The 20,647-nt window shown below is 53.3% G+C and overlaps 2 protein-coding genes across 6 annotated transcripts; one reads left to right on the top strand and one right to left on the bottom strand.

Annotated features, from left to right (window-relative positions):
• Nucleotides 1-407: 407 nt before the first annotated feature.
• Nucleotides 408-12,397, top strand: PEX6 (peroxisomal biogenesis factor 6; the record flags this gene model as incomplete). 2 transcript variants are annotated; one of them, XM_079713504.1, is made up of 17 exons in its annotated part: nt 408-1,025; nt 2,817-2,980; nt 3,454-3,537; nt 7,014-7,116; nt 7,479-7,612; nt 8,250-8,361; nt 8,728-8,936; nt 9,314-9,509; nt 9,707-9,783; nt 9,933-10,065; nt 10,147-10,352; nt 10,470-10,531; nt 10,755-10,863; nt 11,164-11,280; nt 11,404-11,481; nt 11,634-11,773; nt 11,968-12,397. In XM_079713504.1, the coding sequence occupies 17 exons, from the start codon at nt 408-410 to the stop codon at nt 12,102-12,104; spliced, it is 2,679 nt and encodes an 892-aa protein (XP_079569630.1). In that variant the 3' UTR covers nt 12,105-12,397. The 2 variants fall into 2 exon arrangements, with proteins under 2 accessions (XP_079569630.1, XP_079569629.1); XM_079713503.1 differs by having other exon boundaries at nt 408-1,289.
• Nucleotides 12,398-12,532: 135 nt separating this feature from the next.
• GNMT (glycine N-methyltransferase) lies at nt 12,533-15,518 on the bottom strand (the record flags this gene model as incomplete). 4 transcript variants are annotated; one of them, XM_079713835.1, is made up of 6 exons in its annotated part: nt 12,533-12,896; nt 12,989-13,110; nt 13,217-13,359; nt 13,505-13,621; nt 14,059-14,222; nt 15,274-15,518. In XM_079713835.1, the coding sequence occupies 6 exons, from the start codon at nt 15,516-15,518 to the stop codon at nt 12,725-12,727; spliced, it is 963 nt and encodes a 320-aa protein (XP_079569961.1). In that variant the 3' UTR covers nt 12,533-12,724. The 4 variants fall into 4 exon arrangements, with proteins under 4 accessions (XP_079569961.1, XP_079569960.1, XP_079569958.1 ...); XM_079713834.1 differs by having other exon boundaries at nt 14,059-14,186; XM_079713832.1 differs by having other exon boundaries at nt 14,059-14,150.
• Between the last annotated feature and the right edge of the window lie 5,129 nt (nt 15,519-20,647).

Here is a 20,647-nt window from a genome sequence, read left to right as displayed (position 1 = left end):
CCACCCATAGCTCCCAGCAGTGGGCCGAGTTTGGTGCAGAACACAATGACCGTTCATTGATCATTCAATAAACTGTTAAGTACATGTTATGGGGAGAGTAATTGACAGGACGTTACTCCCCAAGCAGGGGTGGAAGGTAAATCCCTGTAAACACTTCTCAAAGGGTGCTTGCGTAGACTACCCGACCACAGTGACTGCGTTACTGCCACCGAGACACCACCCGGATCGATCCAAGGCGCAGCTCACCCTCCCGGAGCAAGCTCTTGCATCCGACGTCCTGCCCACTTCCCCTCGCACCTCCCCTGACGGAAGCGGAAGCGGCGTGTGAGCCGCCTGGACGTCTGGCTCTCCGGCTCCCGAAGGCGCCCTCCTTCGCTGTGCTCTGTGCTTGTTGGTTTCCTGTCACCATGGCGCTGGCAGTCTTGCGGGTCCTGGAGCCTTTCCCGACGGAGACACCCCCGTTGGCGGTGCTGCTGCCGCCCGGGGGCCCGTGGCCTGCGGCGGGGCTGGGCCTGGTGCTGGCGCTGCGGCCTGCTGGGGAGAGCCCGGCAGGGCCGGCGCTGCTAGTGGCAGCCCTGGAGGGACCGGGCGCGGGCACCGAAGAGCAGGGGCCGGGGCCTCCGCAGCTGCTGGTGAGCCACGCGCTGCTGCGGCTCCTGGCCCTGGGCTCCGGGGCATGGGTGCGGGCGCGGCCGGTGCGGCGGCCCCCGGCGCTGGGCTGGGCGCTGCTCGGCACCTCGTCTGGGCCCGGGCTCGGACCGAGAGTCGGGCCGTTGCTGGTGAGGCGCGGAGAGACCCTGCCAGTACCCGGACCGCGGGTGCTGGAGACGCGGCCGGCGTTACAAGGGCTGCTGGGCCCAGGGACGCGACTAGCTGTGACTGAGCTCCGTGGGCGGGCCAAACTGGGTCCGGAGACTGAGGACAGCAGCCGGCCCCCACCCCCGCCGGTGGTGTCCTCCTTCGCGGCCTCTGGCACAGTCCGGCGACTCCGGGGAGTTCTGGGAGGGACTGGAGATGCACTGGGGGTGAGCCGGAGCTGTCTTCGTAGCCTCAGCCTCTTCCAGGGCGAATGGGTGTGGGTGACCCGGGCTGGAGAGTCATCGAACACTTCCCAGCCACACTTGGCCACGGTGCAGGTCCTAGAGCCTCGCTGGGACCTCTGTGAAAGGCTGGGACCCAGCTCTGGGCAGCTGGGAGAGCCCCTCGCTGACGGACTGGCCCTCGTGCCTGCTACTCTGGCTTTTAATCTCGGCTGTGAGCCCCTGGAGGTGGGAGAGCTTAAAATTCAGGTAGGATACCAGACTGAGGTCAGGAATGCTTCCTCGTCTTTATTCCCTCTTCTTTGTCTTAACTGAATTGGAAGATCAGAGCTGTAGAATTTAGGTCCCTTACTCCTTAGATCTTGGACTTTTCACTTACTGCCTCTTAGCCTTGTTTACCCATTCTCTACAATTAAAACATGTTGGTGGTGCATGGGAAGGGCTTTCACGATTTGGGTGAAAGGTGAAAATTACGGTCAAATTACCACTTGTATATATTAATCTACTAAATCTAATCGGTTGTTTGTTGAATTGCTGCAGTGTATCCAGTATTGTACTGGGTAGTATGGAGGAGGATACCTCCAGCTTTTGCTCACGCTATCCTTGACTTCAAGTTCCTTCCTATTCTTTTAGCCTCCTCGGTTAAAATACTACCATGCTTTCCTTGAAGGCCCATCTAAAGGTGGCACTATCTTCTCAAAGCCTTATATAATCTCACCACCACAAATTTAACATTACTTCTTCTTACTATAGCATTTTGTATTGTACCTTTCAGAGAGCATTTATTTTATTGTTTTGTTATGATCATGTAATCTGTCTAATCCTCAACTGTACATTGTAAATTCCTTGAAGGGAAGGGCTCTTTATTATCTTTAGTGCTTGGTGTTTAAGTTTAATATTTTATTAAATATATCCAGGAGGAGTTTTTGGTTTCTGCCTTTTAAGAAGCTTACTTCAAGAAGGTAATTATTTTTGGGGTACAAATATAGTCTACTGTTTAATTAAGCACCTGGTTGTATGGTTTAGGCCTGCGCTGTCCAGTATGGAAGCCACTAGCCCCTTGGTGGCACTTTAAATAACTGAAAGTAATGAAGTAAAAAATTCAGTTCGTTAATTGCTTTAGTCATATGTTGAGTGTTCAACAGCCACATGTTAATATAGAACATTTCTATCACTGTAGAAAGTTATATTAGGTAATGCTGGCGTAGCCAGTTAGTGCTATGGGATGTCAAAAAGAGATATAAGATATGCACGAATGGGAGTTAGGTGTGGATTTCCTTCTGAATGGAGGAAAAATACTGGATTACTCAGACTGGAGCTCATTCAGCTAACGCAGCCCTTTCAGCTTCATTGTGATCATATCCTTTAACTACAGCCTGAATTCAGAGTGTCCCCACTAATGTCCAATTAATATTCCCAGTGGCTGCCTGGTGTCACTCAAATGACTTGTGGACATTAAATGTCTTTACTATTTCTCTGGCTCTGGGCCAGTATAAAGGTATTACGGAATGGTTATCTTTCCTGGTGAACTTTTTGGAGGGAGAGTGAGAAAAGTCAGAGTCAGAAATCTCTTCCTGGTGCCCATTAGAAGGAGAGGTTTCTGTTTTCTCAGGAAGATATAGGTATTCAGCTCTGCTACCTTAGGTCTCCTCTCCCACAAGCCTTATGGTTATGGGAAGGATAAAGGATGGAAGCAGAAATATTGATTGCTAAGGGATTGGGTAGAGCCTGACTCCTTGGGAGAAGGTTACAAGGTGGTGGTTATTTCTCTAATAGAGATACTTGGAGGGCTCCAGCACCCCTGAAGACAAAGGAAGCTGCTCAGTGCTGCCTGGGCCTCCGTTTGCCAAAGAGTTACACATCGAAATTGTGTCCTCTCCTCACTACAGCACTAATGGAACTTATGACCATGTTCTTTACCGGCACTTTCAGACACCCAGGTTAGCTGCGTCCCCCTTTCAGGAGGATAGCACCTTACCCTCATTGCTCTCCTCCTATCCCATGCCTTAGATTCAGGTACCACAGAGCATCTGATTTTAAAAAGCCACAGTTTAAGGCAATATTGTGGCTAGAAGCCTCTTGCTGTGTCAGGCGGACAATAGAAGAGTAATCTGGACCAGGAGGTGAATCCAGACATCCTAAACTGAGAAACCACTTTGATTTGGGAGGACCCCAAAGCAGCCGGGATCCTGCTTTGCCCCTCTCTGGTCTCTGATCCCCTCTCTAGCCTCTCTGCCATTTCCTGCAGCTCTTTCTAGGTCAGACTTGTTCTCTGTACAACTACTTGGGATCTCTGGGTGGGCAGTAGGCCCCTAAGAATAGTCTGCATGTTGGGGTTGGCTGTGCGGGCACGTGTCAGGCCCATGCTCTTGACTCCCACTGTGAGCTGACCAGGGCCACTGCTGTGTTACAGGGCAGTCCAGGAAGGGGATGTTCTGTGTGTGCCAACAGTCGGGCAAGTAGAGATCCTGGAAGGAAGCCCAGAGAAACTGCCCAGGTATGCAGCTGCCTCCTTTCCTACAGCTGGGATTCTTAACCTGGGTGCAGGAGTCCTCAACTTGAATGGAATAATTTTGTGCATAGGAACATTTTGTTGTTGTCACACATATTTCTGGACAGAAGGCACATACCTTCTTCAGGTTCTCAAATAGGTGTGTGACTGAAAAAAGAATTAAGAACCACAGCCTACTAGCTTTTGGGGGTGTTTATCTTCAAATCGATTGGTGGTCCTATGATAAAGTAAAGCATTTAGAACAGCTTAATGGCCTAGACCAAGGTGGGATTCCTTGCTTTCCATTCTTAACCAGTGTTGTTTAGGCCACACCTCCGATACACTCAGCAGGAGGAGACCCAGGCCCTGATTTCTATCCTAATGGATGGAATGTGCACATGCTGCTTTCAATCCTGTCTCCCAAGGCAGGGGAGGGAGGGATTTCTGCTGTCCTTGGGAGGCCTTCCCCCTTTCCTTATCCTCAACAGAATGAGAAATAGAGCATAACTGAGCTAGGGACCCAAAACAAGGAGTCCAGCCTTTCTCCTCCTCCTGTTGACTCTGACTACAGAAGTTGCATGTAAGATGGTGAGACGAAGAATTCAGAGACCACTTGGCCTTATGTGAAGGGGGAAGAATGTGTAGCTCCACACCCCAGGACTGATTTCCTGTAGGGATTTACTAGAAGGTGAAGACAGCTGGTAGGCACACTAACCCAACTTGCCAGGAAATCTCATTGAGGTGGTGGGACCCGCCTGCAGGAACTTGGGCATAAGAGCCATAGTGCCCAAGGTCCCGGGCCGAGCCAGCCTGGGCCCTCTGCCAAGAGAGGGACGCCTTGTCTGGAGCACCTGATTCGTCTTTGGTCGGTATTCAGAGCTGGGTTCTGGCCAGCACTCTGTCTCCCCAGTCTCAGGGCTATGGTACCCAGAGGAAGGGGCTGGTAGTGCCCCATGTAATCCCACTTGGCGCTGCAGGGCACCTCTTTGAGCTTTCCCAGTTCAAATCTACAACTGGGTCCTGGTGGAGAATGCCAGGCTGCTGTCCGTCACTTCCTACTCTGTATCCCATCTTAAATATAGCAAATGTCTATGAGCTAGCTTTCTGTAGGAAAACTGCAGAATGCCCACCCTTTGTACTTTGAAAGGAAAACAGGCACTAGGCCCTCCTGAGACAGACTGGCAAGCCCGTCCTGTTCCTGGACCTCTGCCATTCCAGCCCCCTGGAGACCTGTCTCCCTCCTCTGGGTGCTGAGCACATGGTTCTTCCCCCCTGAGCAGGTCCTGGAAAGCAGGGTCGGGGTGGACAGGTGGGTCCAAGGACAGAGATGAGTGCTTTAGCCACACTTCTTGGACTTGGTAAGGGAAGGCCTGCAGGGAGGCTTCTGTGATCCCTGACAAGGAAGTCCACTATAGCCCCTTCAGACTCCCCAGCGTTCCACTTTCCCACACCAGGCCTATGGGTTCCAGCTCCACTGTTTCCCATCTGGCTCTCGGGAACGCAACCCGGTGTTCCCCAGCAGTGTCCAGATATGTTCCAGAGGTCTGGCCCGTGTACTCACTGAGGTGGTCCCTCCACTCTCCGTGGAAGAGGGGTGGGCATGTCTCCCTCCCCCCTCCCCACCCCAGTGCTGCTCCTCCTTGGATTCCACTGCCTGCCATATGCACTCTGACTCAGGATGTTCAGCTTGATTGACAGTCTAGGTTATGGACCCACCCATCATTTATTTATTTATTTATTTCCATCATTTATTTATAATGAATAACAGTAGGACAGTTTTCCTTATGTTCTAGTTTTTACCACAGTCACTGCCTATGGTTATAGTTACATGAGTTTCATAATACTAACCTGGTATGCTTCCCCCTCCACCTGAAAGCATTCCCACCCCCACCCTCCTCTGCTGCCAGAGGGAGCAGTTCTGTGACTGTGCGACGCTGAGCAAAGGAATTTGCACCCTGATTGGACCTTAAAGAGGCCCAGGTTCTGTCATTGCTGTTCTGCCTGAGGATTAAAGATGGGAGTAGTTCATTTCTTTACCTGGAAAATTGGACTAGTGACTGCTCTCTGCTACCCACCCCCTTAGTAGGCTGAGTAACCCTAACTCACTCTGACACTAGCCAGTGACTGCACAGCCCTGGTTATGGCTGGGAGCTTTTGAAAAATACAAATGCTTGAGTCCCACCCCAGACCTATTAGAGCAGCAGGGTGAGGCTGGGACCTGTGCAGTCTTTATTTTTTTCCAAAGGAAGGAAAATGTTAATTTTTTTGTTTGTTTGTTTTGCGGTACGCGGGCCTCTCACTGCTGTGGCCTCTCCCGTTGCGGAGCACAGGCTCCGGACGCACAGGCTCAGCGGCCATGGCTCACGGGCCCAGCCGCTCCGCGGCATGTGGGATCTTCCCAGACCAGGGCACGAACCCGTGTTCCCTGCATCGGCAGGCGGACTGTCAACCACTGCGCCACCAGGGAAGCCCTGTTAATTTTAAATTGAGATATAATTCACATACCATAAAATTCATGCTTTTAAAGTGTACAGTTTGGTGGCTTTTAGTATATTCTCAAGGTTGTGCCATCAACATCACTAATTCCAGAGCATGTTTATCACCCCAGAAAGAAACCCCTCCCCATTAGCAGTCACTCCCTGTTCCCTCCTTCCCTCAGCTCCTGGCAGCCACTAATCTACTGAATGGAATCATACAATATTTGAGAGTATTGATTTTTCTTTTTAAGTTTCACAGATAATTCTAATGTGCAGCCAAAATAGAGAATCATTAATCATTAAATGTCATTATGAAGGAATCTGCCTGCAATTAGATTTTGTGGATGCTTGAATAAGAGCCAAGGGACTCTTTCCTCTGAGGTTTTGGGTGGCCTTGGTGGGTACGTATTTGAGGGAGAGACTGTGTTCTGAAGCCAGTGAAAACAGATGGTCACTGCTTGGTGCAGGGGTGGCTGCTCCCATTGGAGTGGGTGGGCAGGCCATTTACTTGAAGAAACACACCCTCAGGTGATGTTGTCATGAGGGATGTGGAGGACAGGCACAGTTCCTGTGCTCAAAATGCATATGATTGGGCTTCCCTGGTGGCGCAGTGGTTGAGAGTCTGCCTGCTGATGCAGGGGACACGGGTTCGTGCCCCAGTCCGGGAAGATCCCACATGCCGCGGAGCGGCTAGGCCCATGGCTGCTGAGCCTGCGCGTCCAGAGCCTGTGCTCTGCAACAGGAGAGGCCACAGCAGTGAGAGGCCCACGCACCACAGAAAAAAAAAATGCATATGATCCAGTCAGGGAGATAAGAAAGACCATCTGCTTTCCTTTTCGTCCACGTCCCCCACTTCCTCCCCACCTCCGCCATGTCTAGGGACATTTATTTATGCTGCTCTTGAGTTTGTCCCTGCAGTGGACCTCTGACTGAGACAGCCACCTTGCCCTTGGGGAGGGGTGTGTGTGCTCTGGATCTGGGGTTCATTGGGCCTCTTTCCTGCAGGTGGCGGGAGATGTTTTTTAAAGTGAAGAAAACAGTTGGGGAAGCTCCGGATGGGCCAACCAGGGCCTACGTAGCTGACACCACTCACACCTCCTTGTACTTGGTGAGGCCCTAGCGGTGGGGGTAGACTTGGGGAAAGGAGCAGAAAGAACTTCTAGAGAACAGACTTATGGTTGCCAAGGGGGAAGGAGGGTGGGGGAGGAACGGACTGGGAGTTTGGGATTAGCAGGTGCAAACTATTATGTATAGAATGGATAAACAACGAAGTCCTACTATATAGCATAGGGAACTATATTCAGTATCCTGGGATAAACCATAATGGAAAAGAATATGAAAAATAATGTGTATGTTTATATAACTGAATCACTTTGCTGTACAGTAGAAATTAACACATTGTAAATTAACCATAAAATAAATATAAAAAAAAAACTTCTAGAAACTAAAGCTTCCTCCCACCTTTCACAGGTGGGTTCTACCCTGAGCCTTGTTCCAAGGCTCCCTTCAGGTGAATCCACTCCCTGGAGCAGCTTGTCTCCTCCAGGCCTGGAGGGCTTGGTGACCGAGCTCTGTGCTGCCCTGAAGCCTCGCCTCCAGCCAGGGTGAGTGAGGCCTCTGTGTGAGAAAAACCTGCTCAGAACGTCCCTGGAGGAGCGGCAGGCCAGACAACTAGTTCCTAATGCCCTGTTCAGAGTGGAATTAGGTGGACCTCCCTCCAACTGTTAGGCCCAGGCCACTAGCCCATGTCCTTTCTGTAAGCAAATTCCCAGGCTCCTTTCCTGGGATAACCACTGTCCTCCAGGGTCAGCTATGGAGGAAGAATCTCCATCGGGGACAACTGTCTCTGAGACTGCCATCCCCCTTGGGGAGCCCACTAGCCATCCTGACCTTCACCATCCTGTACCTGAAAGACACAGGTCCTCATACCACTGGCCTAAGTGTAGCCACACACGCCTCCCTAATTCCGCCCAGTACAATCCAAACCAGACAGAATAGCCAAGGCTTTCTTGATAACAAAAGAGAATTAGTCTCAGCTGCTGGATATGCTCCATGCCCCTACCAGAGTACCAAGGTGGTGTGGGAAATATGGCCTCACCATGTGGCGACAGCCCCGGGGGTTGGGGAGGGGGTTTGCTTCAAGGACGGTGTCTGCTTTCTGGATCCAAAGGGCCCTGTGTCACTGGGGACTCTCACATTTGGGCAGAATGGAGGAAACAGACGTCTCTTCTCTGGTTGCAGGGGTGCCCTGCTGACAGGAACAGGCAGTGTTCTTCTACGGGGCCCCCCAGGCAGTGGGAAGACCACTGCAGTCGCTGCCGCCTGCAGCCGCCTCGGGCTCCACTTACTGAAGGTGAGGGTCCCTGGAGAGTAGGTCCCAACCACGTCTCCTCCCCAGCCCGGATTCTCCCTCTCCCCCTGGCTACAAGCCTGACCCTGCCACCTCAGCCTAGTGGGCCAGTGGGTCAGGCATAGTCCCATGATGCTGAGCTACTGAGAGATGCTTTCAACAAGGACGATGCTCCCAGGTTTTGGTGGACAGTCCAGGAAATGAGGTTAGGGTAAAGAAGAGTTAGGGCTCGGGCAGTGTTACCTTCCTCCCCCATCCCTGCCCTCCAAAGAGAGATGGCCTGTATCTTCTTGTGACTCCTCCCCCCATTCTCCTGCCCCAGTCACCCCTGCCCCCTTGCTCACAGGCCCATCGGGACCCCCTCCCCAGGTGCCCTGCTCCAGCCTCTGTGCAGACAGTAGCGGGGCTGTGGAGACAAAGCTGCAGGCCACTTTCTCCCGGGCCGGGCGCTGCCGGCCTGTGGTTCTGTTGCTGACAGCTGTGGACCTGCTGGGCCGGGACCGTGATGGGCTAGGCGAGGACGCCCGTGTGGTGGCCACACTGCGTCGCCTCCTCCTGGATGAAGACCCCCTCACCAGGTATCATCCAGCGCTGGGCCTGGAAGGGGGTAGGGTCCAGCCCTCTCTTCACCACCCCCTCAGTGGCTTCTTAGACGTCTACCGCCCATCTGGCAGCTTTCCAGGCAACCCTGAGCTGAGGGGCATGGGGGTACCCAGAGGGAGGAGGATGCAGTCCCTGGTATTTCTTGGGGGACACTAAAGCACAGCCTCTGCCCTCACTGAGCGCCCTGTGTGGGGGGGATGCCCCATCCAGGAAGCTTTGGGGTGCCCATCTCCCGGTCCCATCCCAGCCCTGCCCTCCTCCCTGCCCTCCTGCACCAGCCTCAGGACGAGGCAGTGCTCAGGGCCTGCCGGCCACCTTCTTGCCCTGAGTGCTGCCCTTTCCCTGTCTGCAGCTGCCCTCCCCTGATGGTCGTGGCCACCACAAGCCGGGCCCAGGACCTGCCTGTGGATGTGCAGACAGCGTTTCCTCACGAGCTGGAGGTGCCTGTGCTGTCAGAGGGGCAGCGGCTCAGCATACTGCGGGCCCTCACTGCCCACCTCCCGCTGGGCCAAGAGGTGAACCTGGCGCAGCTGGCACGGCGGTGTGCAGTGAGTACCCAGGCAGGATACGGGCCGCCCTGCACTCTTTGCCGGGGGTACTCAGTCCTGCTGCCATGCAAGTGTGCGAGTGAGGGTAGAAAACCCGAGGCGTCAGTGATGGGCCTCTGCTCCAGCCAGGGGTCCAGCCCCCCATGGGTTCCTGCCTACTGTGCCCTGCTCACGTGTCCTCTTCTGTGGTTCCCCAGGGCTTTGTGGTAGGGGATCTCTATGCCCTTTTGACCCACAGCAGCCGGGCAGCCTGCACCAGGATCAAGAACTCGGGGTAAAGAAATTGGGCACAGGAGGGGCAAGGCGGCAAGAGGCGGTATGGGTGGGTAGGGGCTGGTGAGGAAGGGAGGAGGGTGAGGGCCCTTATGGGGAGGAGACCTCAGGTTAGGTCCTCCAGAGGCCTCCCTGGATTTTCCTTTGCAGCTGGGCAGGTGGCTTGAGTGAGGAGGATGAGGGGGAGCTGTGTGCTGCTGGCTTTCCTCTCCTGGCTGAGGACTTCGGGCAGGCGCTGGAGCAGCTGCAGTCAGCTCACTCCCAGGCTGTCGGAGCCCCCAAGGTAGACACTCCAGGTCCTTGGAGGTGGGACCAGAGCTCCCTCCACCAGCACGTGCCCAACTGTGCCCTTTCCATCTCCTAGATCCCCCTGGTGTCCTGGCACGATGTGGGTGGGCTGCAGGAGGTGAAGAAGGAGATTCTGGAGACTATTCAGCTCCCTCTAGAGCACCCTGAGCTGCTGAGCCTGGGCCTGAGGCGCTCCGGCCTTCTGCTCCACGGGCCCCCTGGCACGGGCAAGACCCTCCTGGCCAAGGCAGTAGCCACTGAGTGCAGCCTTACCTTCCTCAGGTGGCGAGGGGGCCTGGCAGGGAGGGCGGGTGGATTGGGGGCAGCGGCAGGGGGCAGGAGGTGTGTTGTGTGTTTCTGCATCTGAGGAGTCTCACCCTCTCCCATCCCCTCCCTCAGCGTGAAGGGGCCGGAGCTGATCAACATGTACGTGGGCCAAAGTGAGGAGAATGTACGGCAAGGTGAGCGGGGTGTGGGGGCAGGGCTTCTGGCCCTCGAGCCGCCCCTACCCTCAGGCTGCTCGCGGTCACTGCTAGTCTTCCTCTCCCCAGGTCAGGTTCCTGCTGGGTGGGGCCTCTTACCTGAACTGCTAGTGAGGAATTGTCAACATGGGTTTCCCTCCCCATCTCCTGACTTCAAACCCCCCTGGGCTTCCCCGTCCTGTGGGCCCTTCTCTCTCCTAAGTGTTTGCCAGGGCCAGGGCCGCAGCTCCATGCATCATCTTCTTTGATGAACTGGACTCCTTGGCCCCAAGCCGGGGGCGAAGTGGAGACTCTGGAGGTGTGATGGACAGGTGGGGGTCTGAGCCAGAATGGAATCTGGGGTCCAGGACAGAGGGATGTGAGACAGGTTGCACTAGTCTTTGGAGCCCAAAGAGTTCCTGCCCTTCTGGTTCTGCGATAGTATAACGGAAGCTAAAAGGGGCCATGGAGTTGGGTGTGGGGCATTGAGGAGATGGAGGCCTGTGTGGAGGGGTACACAAAGCACAACCGGGCAGGGGGCCCTGTGGAGACAGCCTGCAAGGAGCACCACAAGCAGGGCAGAGGCTGAGGATGCACCAAGCACACTCTCACCTTCACTTCCTCCTTTACAGGGTGGTGTCTCAGCTCCTGGCCGAGCTGGATGGGCTTCACAGCACTCAGGATGTGTTTGTGATTGGAGCCACCAACAGACCAGACCTCCTGGACTCTGCCCTTCTGAGGCCCGGCAGGTGTGCGCCCCATACCTTTCACCTCCGCCAGGCCCATTTGGGCCTGTCCTTTGACCCCCATTCGGTGCCTCTCCACCCCCATGCCAGGCACCCTGGCACTCACACCCACCTGTCTCCCTAAAGGTTTGACAAGCTGGTGTTTGTGGGAGTGAGCGAGGACCGCGCCTCCCAGCTGCGTGTTCTGAGCGCCATCACGCGCAAGTATGCCCTGTTAGAGGGAGACCCCCATAGGGCTTGGGCCTTGGGATGGTTAGGGGATAAGTGCAGAGTGCACAATAAGCTGGTCAGGGATGCCTTCTGACAGAGTAGGGGATGCCAGGTAAGTCTCTTTCTTTCCTGTATTCCCACAACAGATTCAGGCTCGAGCCCTCTGTGAGCCTGGTGGACGTGCTGGACCACTGCCCGCCCCAGCTGACGGGCGCAGACCTCTACTCCCTATGCTCCGATGCCATGACAGCTGCCCTCAAACGCAGGGTTCGGGACCTGGAGGAAGGTGAGCCACTCACCAGCCCCAGAGGTCAGCCAAGGACCTAGTGGGCACCAGGCCTGGTTCTGGATTTCAGAGGAGGGACTGTTGACCACTGGGGGACTCTGGGCAAGAAGGTGCCTACCAGGGTGCTCCCCTGCTTGGGCAGAGACCACAGCCTCTGTGCCCCAGCTGGCCTCACCTCCCCTTGTCACCCCCAGGCCTGGAGCCCGGGAGCTCGGCACTGCTGCTCACCATGGAGGACCTGCTGCAGGCTGCGGCCCGGCTACAGCCCTCGGTCAGCGAGCACGAGCTGCTCCGGTACAAGAGCATCCAGCGCAAGTTTGCTGCCTGCTAGGAGCCTCCTGCAGCCTGGGACTCTGCCCGCAGGGGCTAAAGGTATCTCCACAGAGACCTGAGAGAGCAAAGGCTCTTTCTCAGGCCAGTGCCACCGACCCACCTGAACGCTGCCTACCTCCAGGCACTGCCTTGAGTGCCGAGTGGCATCGGGAGCCCCGAGAGAGCTCAGGAGGCATCCTCTGCCCACCTGTCCGCCCTCCAGGCCAGCTCCAAGACAAAGACCCCTCTGCTCAGGAGGAAGGATCAGGTCCTGAGGGAGCCCCATCTGTGGCTGAAAATAAAGCGTATGCCGCCCCCTGCTGGTGTTGTGGTGTAAAAGGTTGGTGTGGAGAAGAGCAAGCCGGTGGCGGAGTAAACTCAGGGGAGGGCAGGGTGGGCACCGCAGGAGCCTGATCCTTCTGATACAAACACAAGGTATACAGGACCTGAAAAAGGCATAAACTATATTGTTCAGCCTTCCATCCGCCTGAACCCAAATCCCTGGCCCCCAGCTGCAGTCTGCCCCTCCCCACACCCCCAAGATCTGCACTGGAGGGAGCTGGGTTTGGTGTGGGGCTACTGGTCCCCTCCTCCCCAGACAGAGCCTGGCAGCGCCTGGGCAGAGGGCTGAGGGCTTGTTCAGTCTGTCTTCTTGAGCACGTGGATGAAATAGCAGGGAATGTAGGCCTGGCCCGTCTTGTAAGGCTTGAAGTCACCCAGGACGCTGTGCTGGCACTTGCCCCCGAAGGCTGTTTGAAGCAACTCCGTAAAGGATGCCAGACAGTGAGGGTAGTAGGAGAGCCGGAACTTACTGCAACAGAGCCCCCGACCAGCCATGAGGACCGGTGGTCTCAGCACCCTCACCCCGCCCCCCCCACCCGCCCTGCCTTGCCAGGTGGGTACCTCAAGTCAGGAGAACCGCTCTGGCCAGTCCCTGGCACCTGCACCGTGTAATCCAGGGTCACCATGTGGGCCTTGTTGTTCACCGTCAGCACTGACGTTGTGATGTCCTTGGTCAGGTCACTCTGCAGGTGGTGGTGCCAGCTGCGTTAGCCTCTGCAACTACCAGTGGGACCTGGACCCCAGTACCACACCTCCCTCTCTGGGCGGCCCCTCCCCCAGGGGCCCCACCTTATAGTAGATGTTCTTTCCTGGCGGTGCGCAGCCTGTGCTGAGGATGTGGTCGTAGTTGCGATGATCGATGATCAGCACACCCCCTGACCTCACCATGCTCGCGATGTTCTTCAGGGCCAGCCGGTGCTCACTCTGGTCCCCTGAACTCCGCCGGCCAGGGACAGAGAGGCTGCGTCTGCTCAGGGCCCCCAGCACCAGTCTCCCTCCCCTCTTTCTCCTCCCCAGGGGCCTGGAAAGGATACAGTTCAAAGCAGTGTCCATGCCCAAGGCCACATCCTCTCTCACCTTTGCAGTCTGGCAAGTGGGCAAAACTGTTTCCAAGGCAGATGACAGCATCGAAGCCACCCCCTGGTGGCTGGGGCACATCTTTGTCCAGAGTCATCCAGTTGGCTTCTTCAATGACTGGGGGCCGGGAAGGGGAAGAGGGATCAGGGTGGCACCACGGTACCAGTAGTACCCACCTCCACCAAGTGGAGTCCTGCCTCAGTTTCCCCTTCAAGACACACCCAGGGACTCCCCATCCAGTCAGGGGGAGGGGATCATTATGGACATGGAGGGTGAAGGGGAAGAGCGGCCCAGGGAGGAGGAAGCCATGGGTGGGAAGGAAGGCTCTGTGCTTATGGGGGAAAGACAAGACACTATAAACATAATTAAAACTAGCCCCTCATACTCAATACCTCATTCTGGTGCCTAAGCCTCCCTTTTCAGGGAAATGACAGTGGTTTTACTGTCTCCCTTGAGGAAAACAAACACCCCACCACAGGAGCTTAAGGAGCCCAGGGCAGAGAGAACCGTGTCCTTGGTGGCTGGGCTGAGGGCACCTGGCTGGACCCACGTACCCCACTTGTCAAAGGCAGGCTCGTGCCGCCGGTTCCAGCGCTCTTTAAGCGCATACTTCAGCATCTTGTCACTGGCATCCACGCTTGTCACACTGAAGCCCTCTTCCACCAGCATGATGGAGTCCACCCTGGGCAGGACCAGGGATGACAGGCAGAGAGGGGCAGTCAGGGGGGCCTGGGAAAGCAAGGAGGAGACCCTGTGCTGGACACTTCTGTCTCCTCTATATCCTGTCCCCAGCCTCTCTCCACTGACCTCAATTGACCTGGCAAATCTGTTGCTGAGAACCCGGTAGCAACTTTTCTTTTTTGTTTTAGCACCGAGTCAGGTATTCTACAAATGTGCATTAATCCTCATGGCAATCCAGTAAGGTAGATGGTGTTATCCGCATTTGAGAGATGGGGCAAACTGAGGCTCCTGGAAGTTAGGTAACTTGAGCACAGGAGGTAATATGGCATGATTTTTTTGTTTTTGTTTTTGGCCGGGCAACAGGGCTTGTGAGATCTCAGTTCCCCCAACAGGGGTTGAACCCCGGGCCCTCGGCAGTGAAAGTGCAAAATCCTAACCACTAGGCCACCGGGGAACTCCCAGCATGGTGGTTCAGAGCACAGGTCAGACCCTAAACAACCCGGGTCCGCATCTTCTCTCCACCTTTACCTCTCTGAGGCCAAATTTCTACAGCTGTAAATGGATATCACTTCTTACCTCATGGGGTTTTGTGAGGATTTAAAAAACTGATGTATCAAAAGCACCTGGCACAGTACTTTGTTCGAGGCACATGTCGAACAAGTGTTAACGCTGCCGCGCTGGAGCCCGAACAGAGCTTACGTCCGTGTGGCCCCAAAGCCTGGCCCTTGCGCCGCCCTCCGGAACCCGCCTTCCCCACCCGATGTGCCCACACCCTCGCTCTCACCCTGGGTCTCCTGGGCCCCGTCCTGCCATCGTCGGCCTCGCCCTGCCTGTTCTGCCTGGGCAAACACTCATTCCTGGCCCTGGCGTCGTGCCCCCGCCCGGCTCAGGGTCGGCGGAGGAGGCTGCCCTGACGTGCCCGGCCGTAGTCCTGCGATCAGGCTGCCCGGGCCGAGCCGACTCCGTCGCCCCAATGCCCCGGGTCCCCACTCACCCCGGTCCCCCGGCGCCCGCTCACCCGGGTCCCCACCCGCCACCCACTACCCGCTCCCGCTCACTCCGGTCCCCTGGCCCCTGCCCGGGCTCACCCAGTGCCGCAGGCCACATCGAGCACCCGCTGGCAGCCTTGCTGGCGCAGCAGCCCGAGCAGCCAGGCCTTGTACTCGTCGGTGCGGCTGCGGGTGTCCCCGATGTAGAGCTGCCACACGCGCGCCGCCTCTCCGTCCGCGTACTGGTCCGGGAGCCCTTCAGCCGCCACCCCCAGGGAGCGGGTCCGGTACACGCTGTCCACCATCCTGCGACGTGCGTGGCTCCGCTGCCACCGGCTCCGCATTTATAATACGGCCCCTGCCAAAGCTCCGGCTGCCCCACCTGCCCAATGGCAGGTGAGCGCGGGGACACGCCCCTGCTGGGCTCCGGGCCCGGGGCCGCGGCTGCCCGGGCCGCGGGGAGGGCGCTGCACGGCAATCCTAGACAAGCCCTTCTCGCCCGCCTGAAGATCCGGCCCTCTGGCCGATCCCTCGGCGGGAAGGGACCCTCCCAGACCCCTGCCCACTTAACCCAGGTCGCAGGAGGGCCCAGGAAGGGCCAGGAGAAAGGGGAGAAGTGAGAGTGCCCGCTCTACCCCCGCCCCAAGCTGGAAAGAAACTTTAAGTCCACAGAGATGGGCGCCCAGGGCTGGACCCTCCCTAGCAGGGAAAAAAAGGTATTCGAGTATCTAAAGAAGGACTGTCAAATAAATAAATAAAGAAATAAATAAAATAAAGAAGGACTGTCCAGGGACTTCCCTGGTGGCCCAGTGGTAAAGAATCCCCCTTACAATTCAGGGGACGCGGGTTCGATCCCTGGTCAGGGAAATAAGATCCCACATGCTGCGGGCAACTAAGCCCACAACTACTGAGCTCGCGGGCCTCAACTAGAGACCGCTTGCTGCAAACTACAGAGCCCACACGTTCTGGAACCCGCACGCCACAACTAGAGAAGAGAAAACCCGCACGCCACAACCAGAGAGAAGCCCGCACGCCACAATGAAAGACCCCGCGTGCCTCAACAAAGATCCCACGGGCTGCAACTAAGACCGGAAGCAGACAATAAAATAAATAAAATAAATAAATCTTAAAAAAAAAAAACCTGTCCAGCTGAAGGAGGGCCTGGTCAGCCAGGGAAGGAAGGAATGGGGAGTATCTGGGTAAATGCTGGCTTGGCCATTCAAGTCCAGGAGCAGTTCTGGCCCAAGGAATCATTCCACCCACCTGGGGGCAGGTGTTCCTCTGTCCTGTAGGTGAGGCATCAAGCTTTTTTTTGAGCTGCCTAAGGTGAAGTCTGGTTCCAATTCCTCTCCAACCAAGCGCCCTTCCAATGACCAACTGCCTTCCATGGAGGTGCCCACAGAGTGCGAAGTCCAGGGTCAGGGCTGGGAGTGCTTGGTGCTCTTGCTATCGTATTGCTCACTGTCACTTCATAAATTGGTCGTTTAGTTTGGTTACTGTACATCCATCCTTCCTCCCCAAAGCAGAAGGTCTCTTCCTGGGACAAGACCCTGGACTGAGGTGGATTCAGGAAAATGATGCCACCCAGGGAAGCAAGAACCTTCCCCACCTGTCTTTGTTCTTCTGGCTTCAGAAAAAGCAGAGGTATGGAATTTAGAACAAAGGAGCCTTCCCATCCCCTCCCCCTTTTACCATCTATAGAATCCGGGAGCTGGAGGAATCCCAAAGATATGTAATCATTCTTACCTTTCTATTTTTAGCACACAGACGACCTCAAATGGGCCTGCCCATGCCCAAGCAGTGGAGTCTGTGCTCACACTGACCCTACAGACAGGTCTTTGGCTACAGGCTTAGAAAGACACTGTACTGGGGAGTTTATAATATGATTTTTTAAAATAATATGAATGCTGATGGTAAACTTGATTTTTTAAAAAAATATATAGGTTGTGAATAGCTTCTAAACGTACTTATCATTTCAAAGACAAGATTTTTGTCCTGAAGTTAGTAATTATTTGATTTCTTTCTCATCCAGAGGCATTTAAAAAAAAATGTCGAGATCACAGTACACATGGAATTGCATGGACCATTTTTCTTTTTTTTTTTGCTTTTAACTATCAAAAGCATATTTTCTTCTCTTGACCATAAATTACTTGGCCTTAAGCATTTTTTGGCTACACTGAGAGGATGTGCTGCAACTTGTTTACTCACTCCCCAAGCTCTGAACATTTAAAATGCTCCCACAATTTTTCAGAAGAGTGAACATGTGGATGGTTATGATGAAATTATTTTCCAAATGAAATTTTTCTATTAATTGATGCTGTCACCCAAAACAAATGTTTGTTTCAACCTTCTCTACATGAAGATATTATTCATTGATATTTCATTGGGTAGAAAATTGTATTTAATTGTTGTAATCTTCTTTAATTACCACCAAAATGTACCAAGTAATTGCAGTCCTTCATTGCTAAATTGTTTGTCCATGTCTTCTACCCACTGAAATATATCAAAACCGCCTTTTGTTTTACTTGGTTACTCTATGTGAATTTTAGATAACCCAAACCCAAATTTAGATAACCCTGGGCCATGGAAGAGAAGGTCACAGAATATAAATCAATTTACAGTTTGACTTAGCTGAAAATAAGAATAGGTGATATTTTTTAAATGCAATGCTTATTATTTGCAACAGGCTGAAAAGACTAAATTCTTCATCCCCAAATGTATAATATGTTTGCAAAGAGATTTTAGGTTGGGAACATGGCTGCAACTGGACAAACTCCAAGGCTATACCTATTTGAGGACACATTAAAATCTTAGAATTATGAATTATGTATATACAGTAGCTACAAATGGAAGACATTCTGGCTGGTTTTGTTTTGATTCAGAACAGGTAGAAATACATTGTTCAGAGGAGGGCTGCCAATTTCCAAACTCTAGTCCAAGCCGCTGGAAAAAACTCTTCTCTGCTGATTATCTGTCCAGATTGACCATTGGGATGCCACCCACCCACATGAACTCTGCTAGCAGATTTATTACAATGGATCCTTTTTTAGCCTTTTCAATATACGATATGACTCACTCTGCTTTAATAAAGCCCCATCAAATGAGTATAAAATTGGTCCCTATATTGGTGGGTTATAACACTAATTAATGGTGGCTACATTACTTTTTTTTTTTTTTTTTTTTTTACATTTTTGGCTGCATGGCATGTGGGATCTTAGTTCCTGGACCAGGGATGGAACCCGCACCCCCTGTGGTGGAAGTGCGGAGTCTTAACCACTGGACCGCCAGGGAATTCCCACACCTGGCTTTTTGAGTGTCTTGTTTTGTTTTCTTTTTCGGACAGAGAACCTTTTCTATTTTAGAAAAGTAATGATGGTAGGAGATGTTGCCACCCCTGGAGCTGGTGATGGGGTTGGCCCACTTCTCAGGTCTCAATGTGCAGCTACATCTCCTGTAGAGAATCACATCACACCCATTTTAGCAGAAGTTTAAGCTCTGTTGGCCTGTATAAACTTGATAGATGGAGAGTACACTTTTAAAGAAAGAATGAGTAAAATCGGATTCCTCTTAAAGAAATTGTAAAGAGAAGCCAGCTCTTGAGGGCAACGTTAAAGGTCAAGCTGCCTTTAAGCTATACACAACTGTAAACTTTGAAAGGGGAGAAAAACTTGAAGGTTAATTCACTCCTAACTGCATGTCCAACCTTAAACTCTGAGGACATAAATAGACTAGTGGACAGCAGCTGGTCTGCTTTCTAGAAGAGAGAGCCATGTCTAAAGGGAGGATGGTGGATGAGCCAACCAGCTATGGCTGCAAGATTCTATGGCATGGAGGCTATGCCCCGGGGCACTGAAGCCATTCCATCTGGGTTCAAAACCTGGCTGGGCCACTTCCTAAATGTGTGACCTGGGCAAGTTGTGTAACCTTTCTGTGCTCTGTTCATTCAACAGATATTAAGCAGCTACTCTTGGAATTCCCTGGCATTCCAGGGGTTAGGACTCTGAGCTTTCACTGCCGAGGGCCCGGGTTCAATCCCTGGTCTGGGAACTAAGATCCCACAAGCCCTGTGGTATGGCCGGTGGTGGGGGGGAAAGCAGCTACTCTGTGCCAGGCACCGCTGTACTAAGCACTGGGAATATAGCAGTGAACAAAGTAGACAAAAATCCCTGTTCTTTTTGTAGGGTGTGTGGGGGATGTTTCTGGGGGGATGTTTCTGGAGTGATGGTAATAATGTTTCACAATCTGCATGCTGGTGACTTTGGTGTTCAGCTTGTAAAAATTCATTGAGCTTACACTTATGTGTACTTTTCTGTATGTGTATTTTACTTCGATAACGTGTTTAAAAATCCATGGCCTTGTGTGGATCACAGCTGTATTAAATGAGTTAACTAAAGCATGTAGAGCTGTGCTTGCCACATAGTAATATGCACTCAAAAAACAGTGGCTACTATTATTACTCCAGTGAAGTTTCTTAATAGTGCAAACCAGGCCATCAGTGGATGTTCAAGAGGGATTCAGCTGGCCCTGCTGCTAGGATTAGTACACAGAGTCCTTCCACAAACCAGATAGGCATGGACCATGCACCTGTCACGAAAAAATGTGTTTTTCTTTCAAGATCAAAGATATGAAGAATTTTGTTCATACCTGTGAACTAAAGTGATTTAGGGCTGCTGTGCACATGTGGACAAGTTGTGAACTGCACAAGGTGTCCTTATTTAAAGGGCTTCCACTCAAACTGCAAACCTCATGGGCTTGTATACTTATTATCATTTTCTGGCAGGAATTCTGGCAGTCAAGTGTCTTATTCTAACAAAACTTTTATTAAAACAACTTTCTGACAGATGGCAGTCAAAGGTGTGAAAAGCACCACTTTCTAACTTGTGAAAAGATGTTGCATGAAAATACCACCCAGGAACTTGGAAATAAAGAGAGGAGCCTGCCTCCTAGGAGCTGTTCCTTAAAACGAATACACAGAGGCCCCGATGCAGCCACTTCTGAGGCTACTGAACCCCAACCCCCGAGACTTGACTGTCATTGAACTGGAACAAACTGGCCTTGTGGTTTGTCCATCAGCCTTTGTGGTTCTGGATGATGAAAGTCTCCAACAGAGAGACAGATCCCCTCTGGGGTTCTGATAATTCATGTTTCTGAGGACAAGACTTCCTTCCAGTGTGGCTTCATTGAGGTCTTGGCCCCTCTTAGCACAACACCCGAATTTCTCCTGGTGGAGTGGGTTCCAGCTGGCCTCATCTTAGGACCCACACAGACTCCTAGATCCCCAACCTAGCAAGTCTGAGGGGGGCCCATCTGCATGTTTAACAAGCATCCAAGTGACTCCCATGTCCAGGTGAGGGTAGGAGACCCCGTTCTAATTGGGTTTCTAACAAAGGGACTGAAATCAGGTTCACTCGAGCTCAGCCAGACCCCTCACCTTATGGCAAAGTGGGAGGCAGTACTCCAGTTCAGAAAGGCT

The sequence above is a fragment of the Hyperoodon ampullatus genome (assembly GCF_949752795.1).
Source record: "Hyperoodon ampullatus genome assembly, chromosome: 10".
In the NCBI taxonomy this organism is placed as follows: Eukaryota; Metazoa; Chordata; class Mammalia; order Artiodactyla; family Ziphiidae; genus Hyperoodon; species Hyperoodon ampullatus.
The sequence above is the reverse complement of the archived record's forward strand: the minus strand, read 5'-3'. Positions and strand labels throughout refer to the sequence as shown.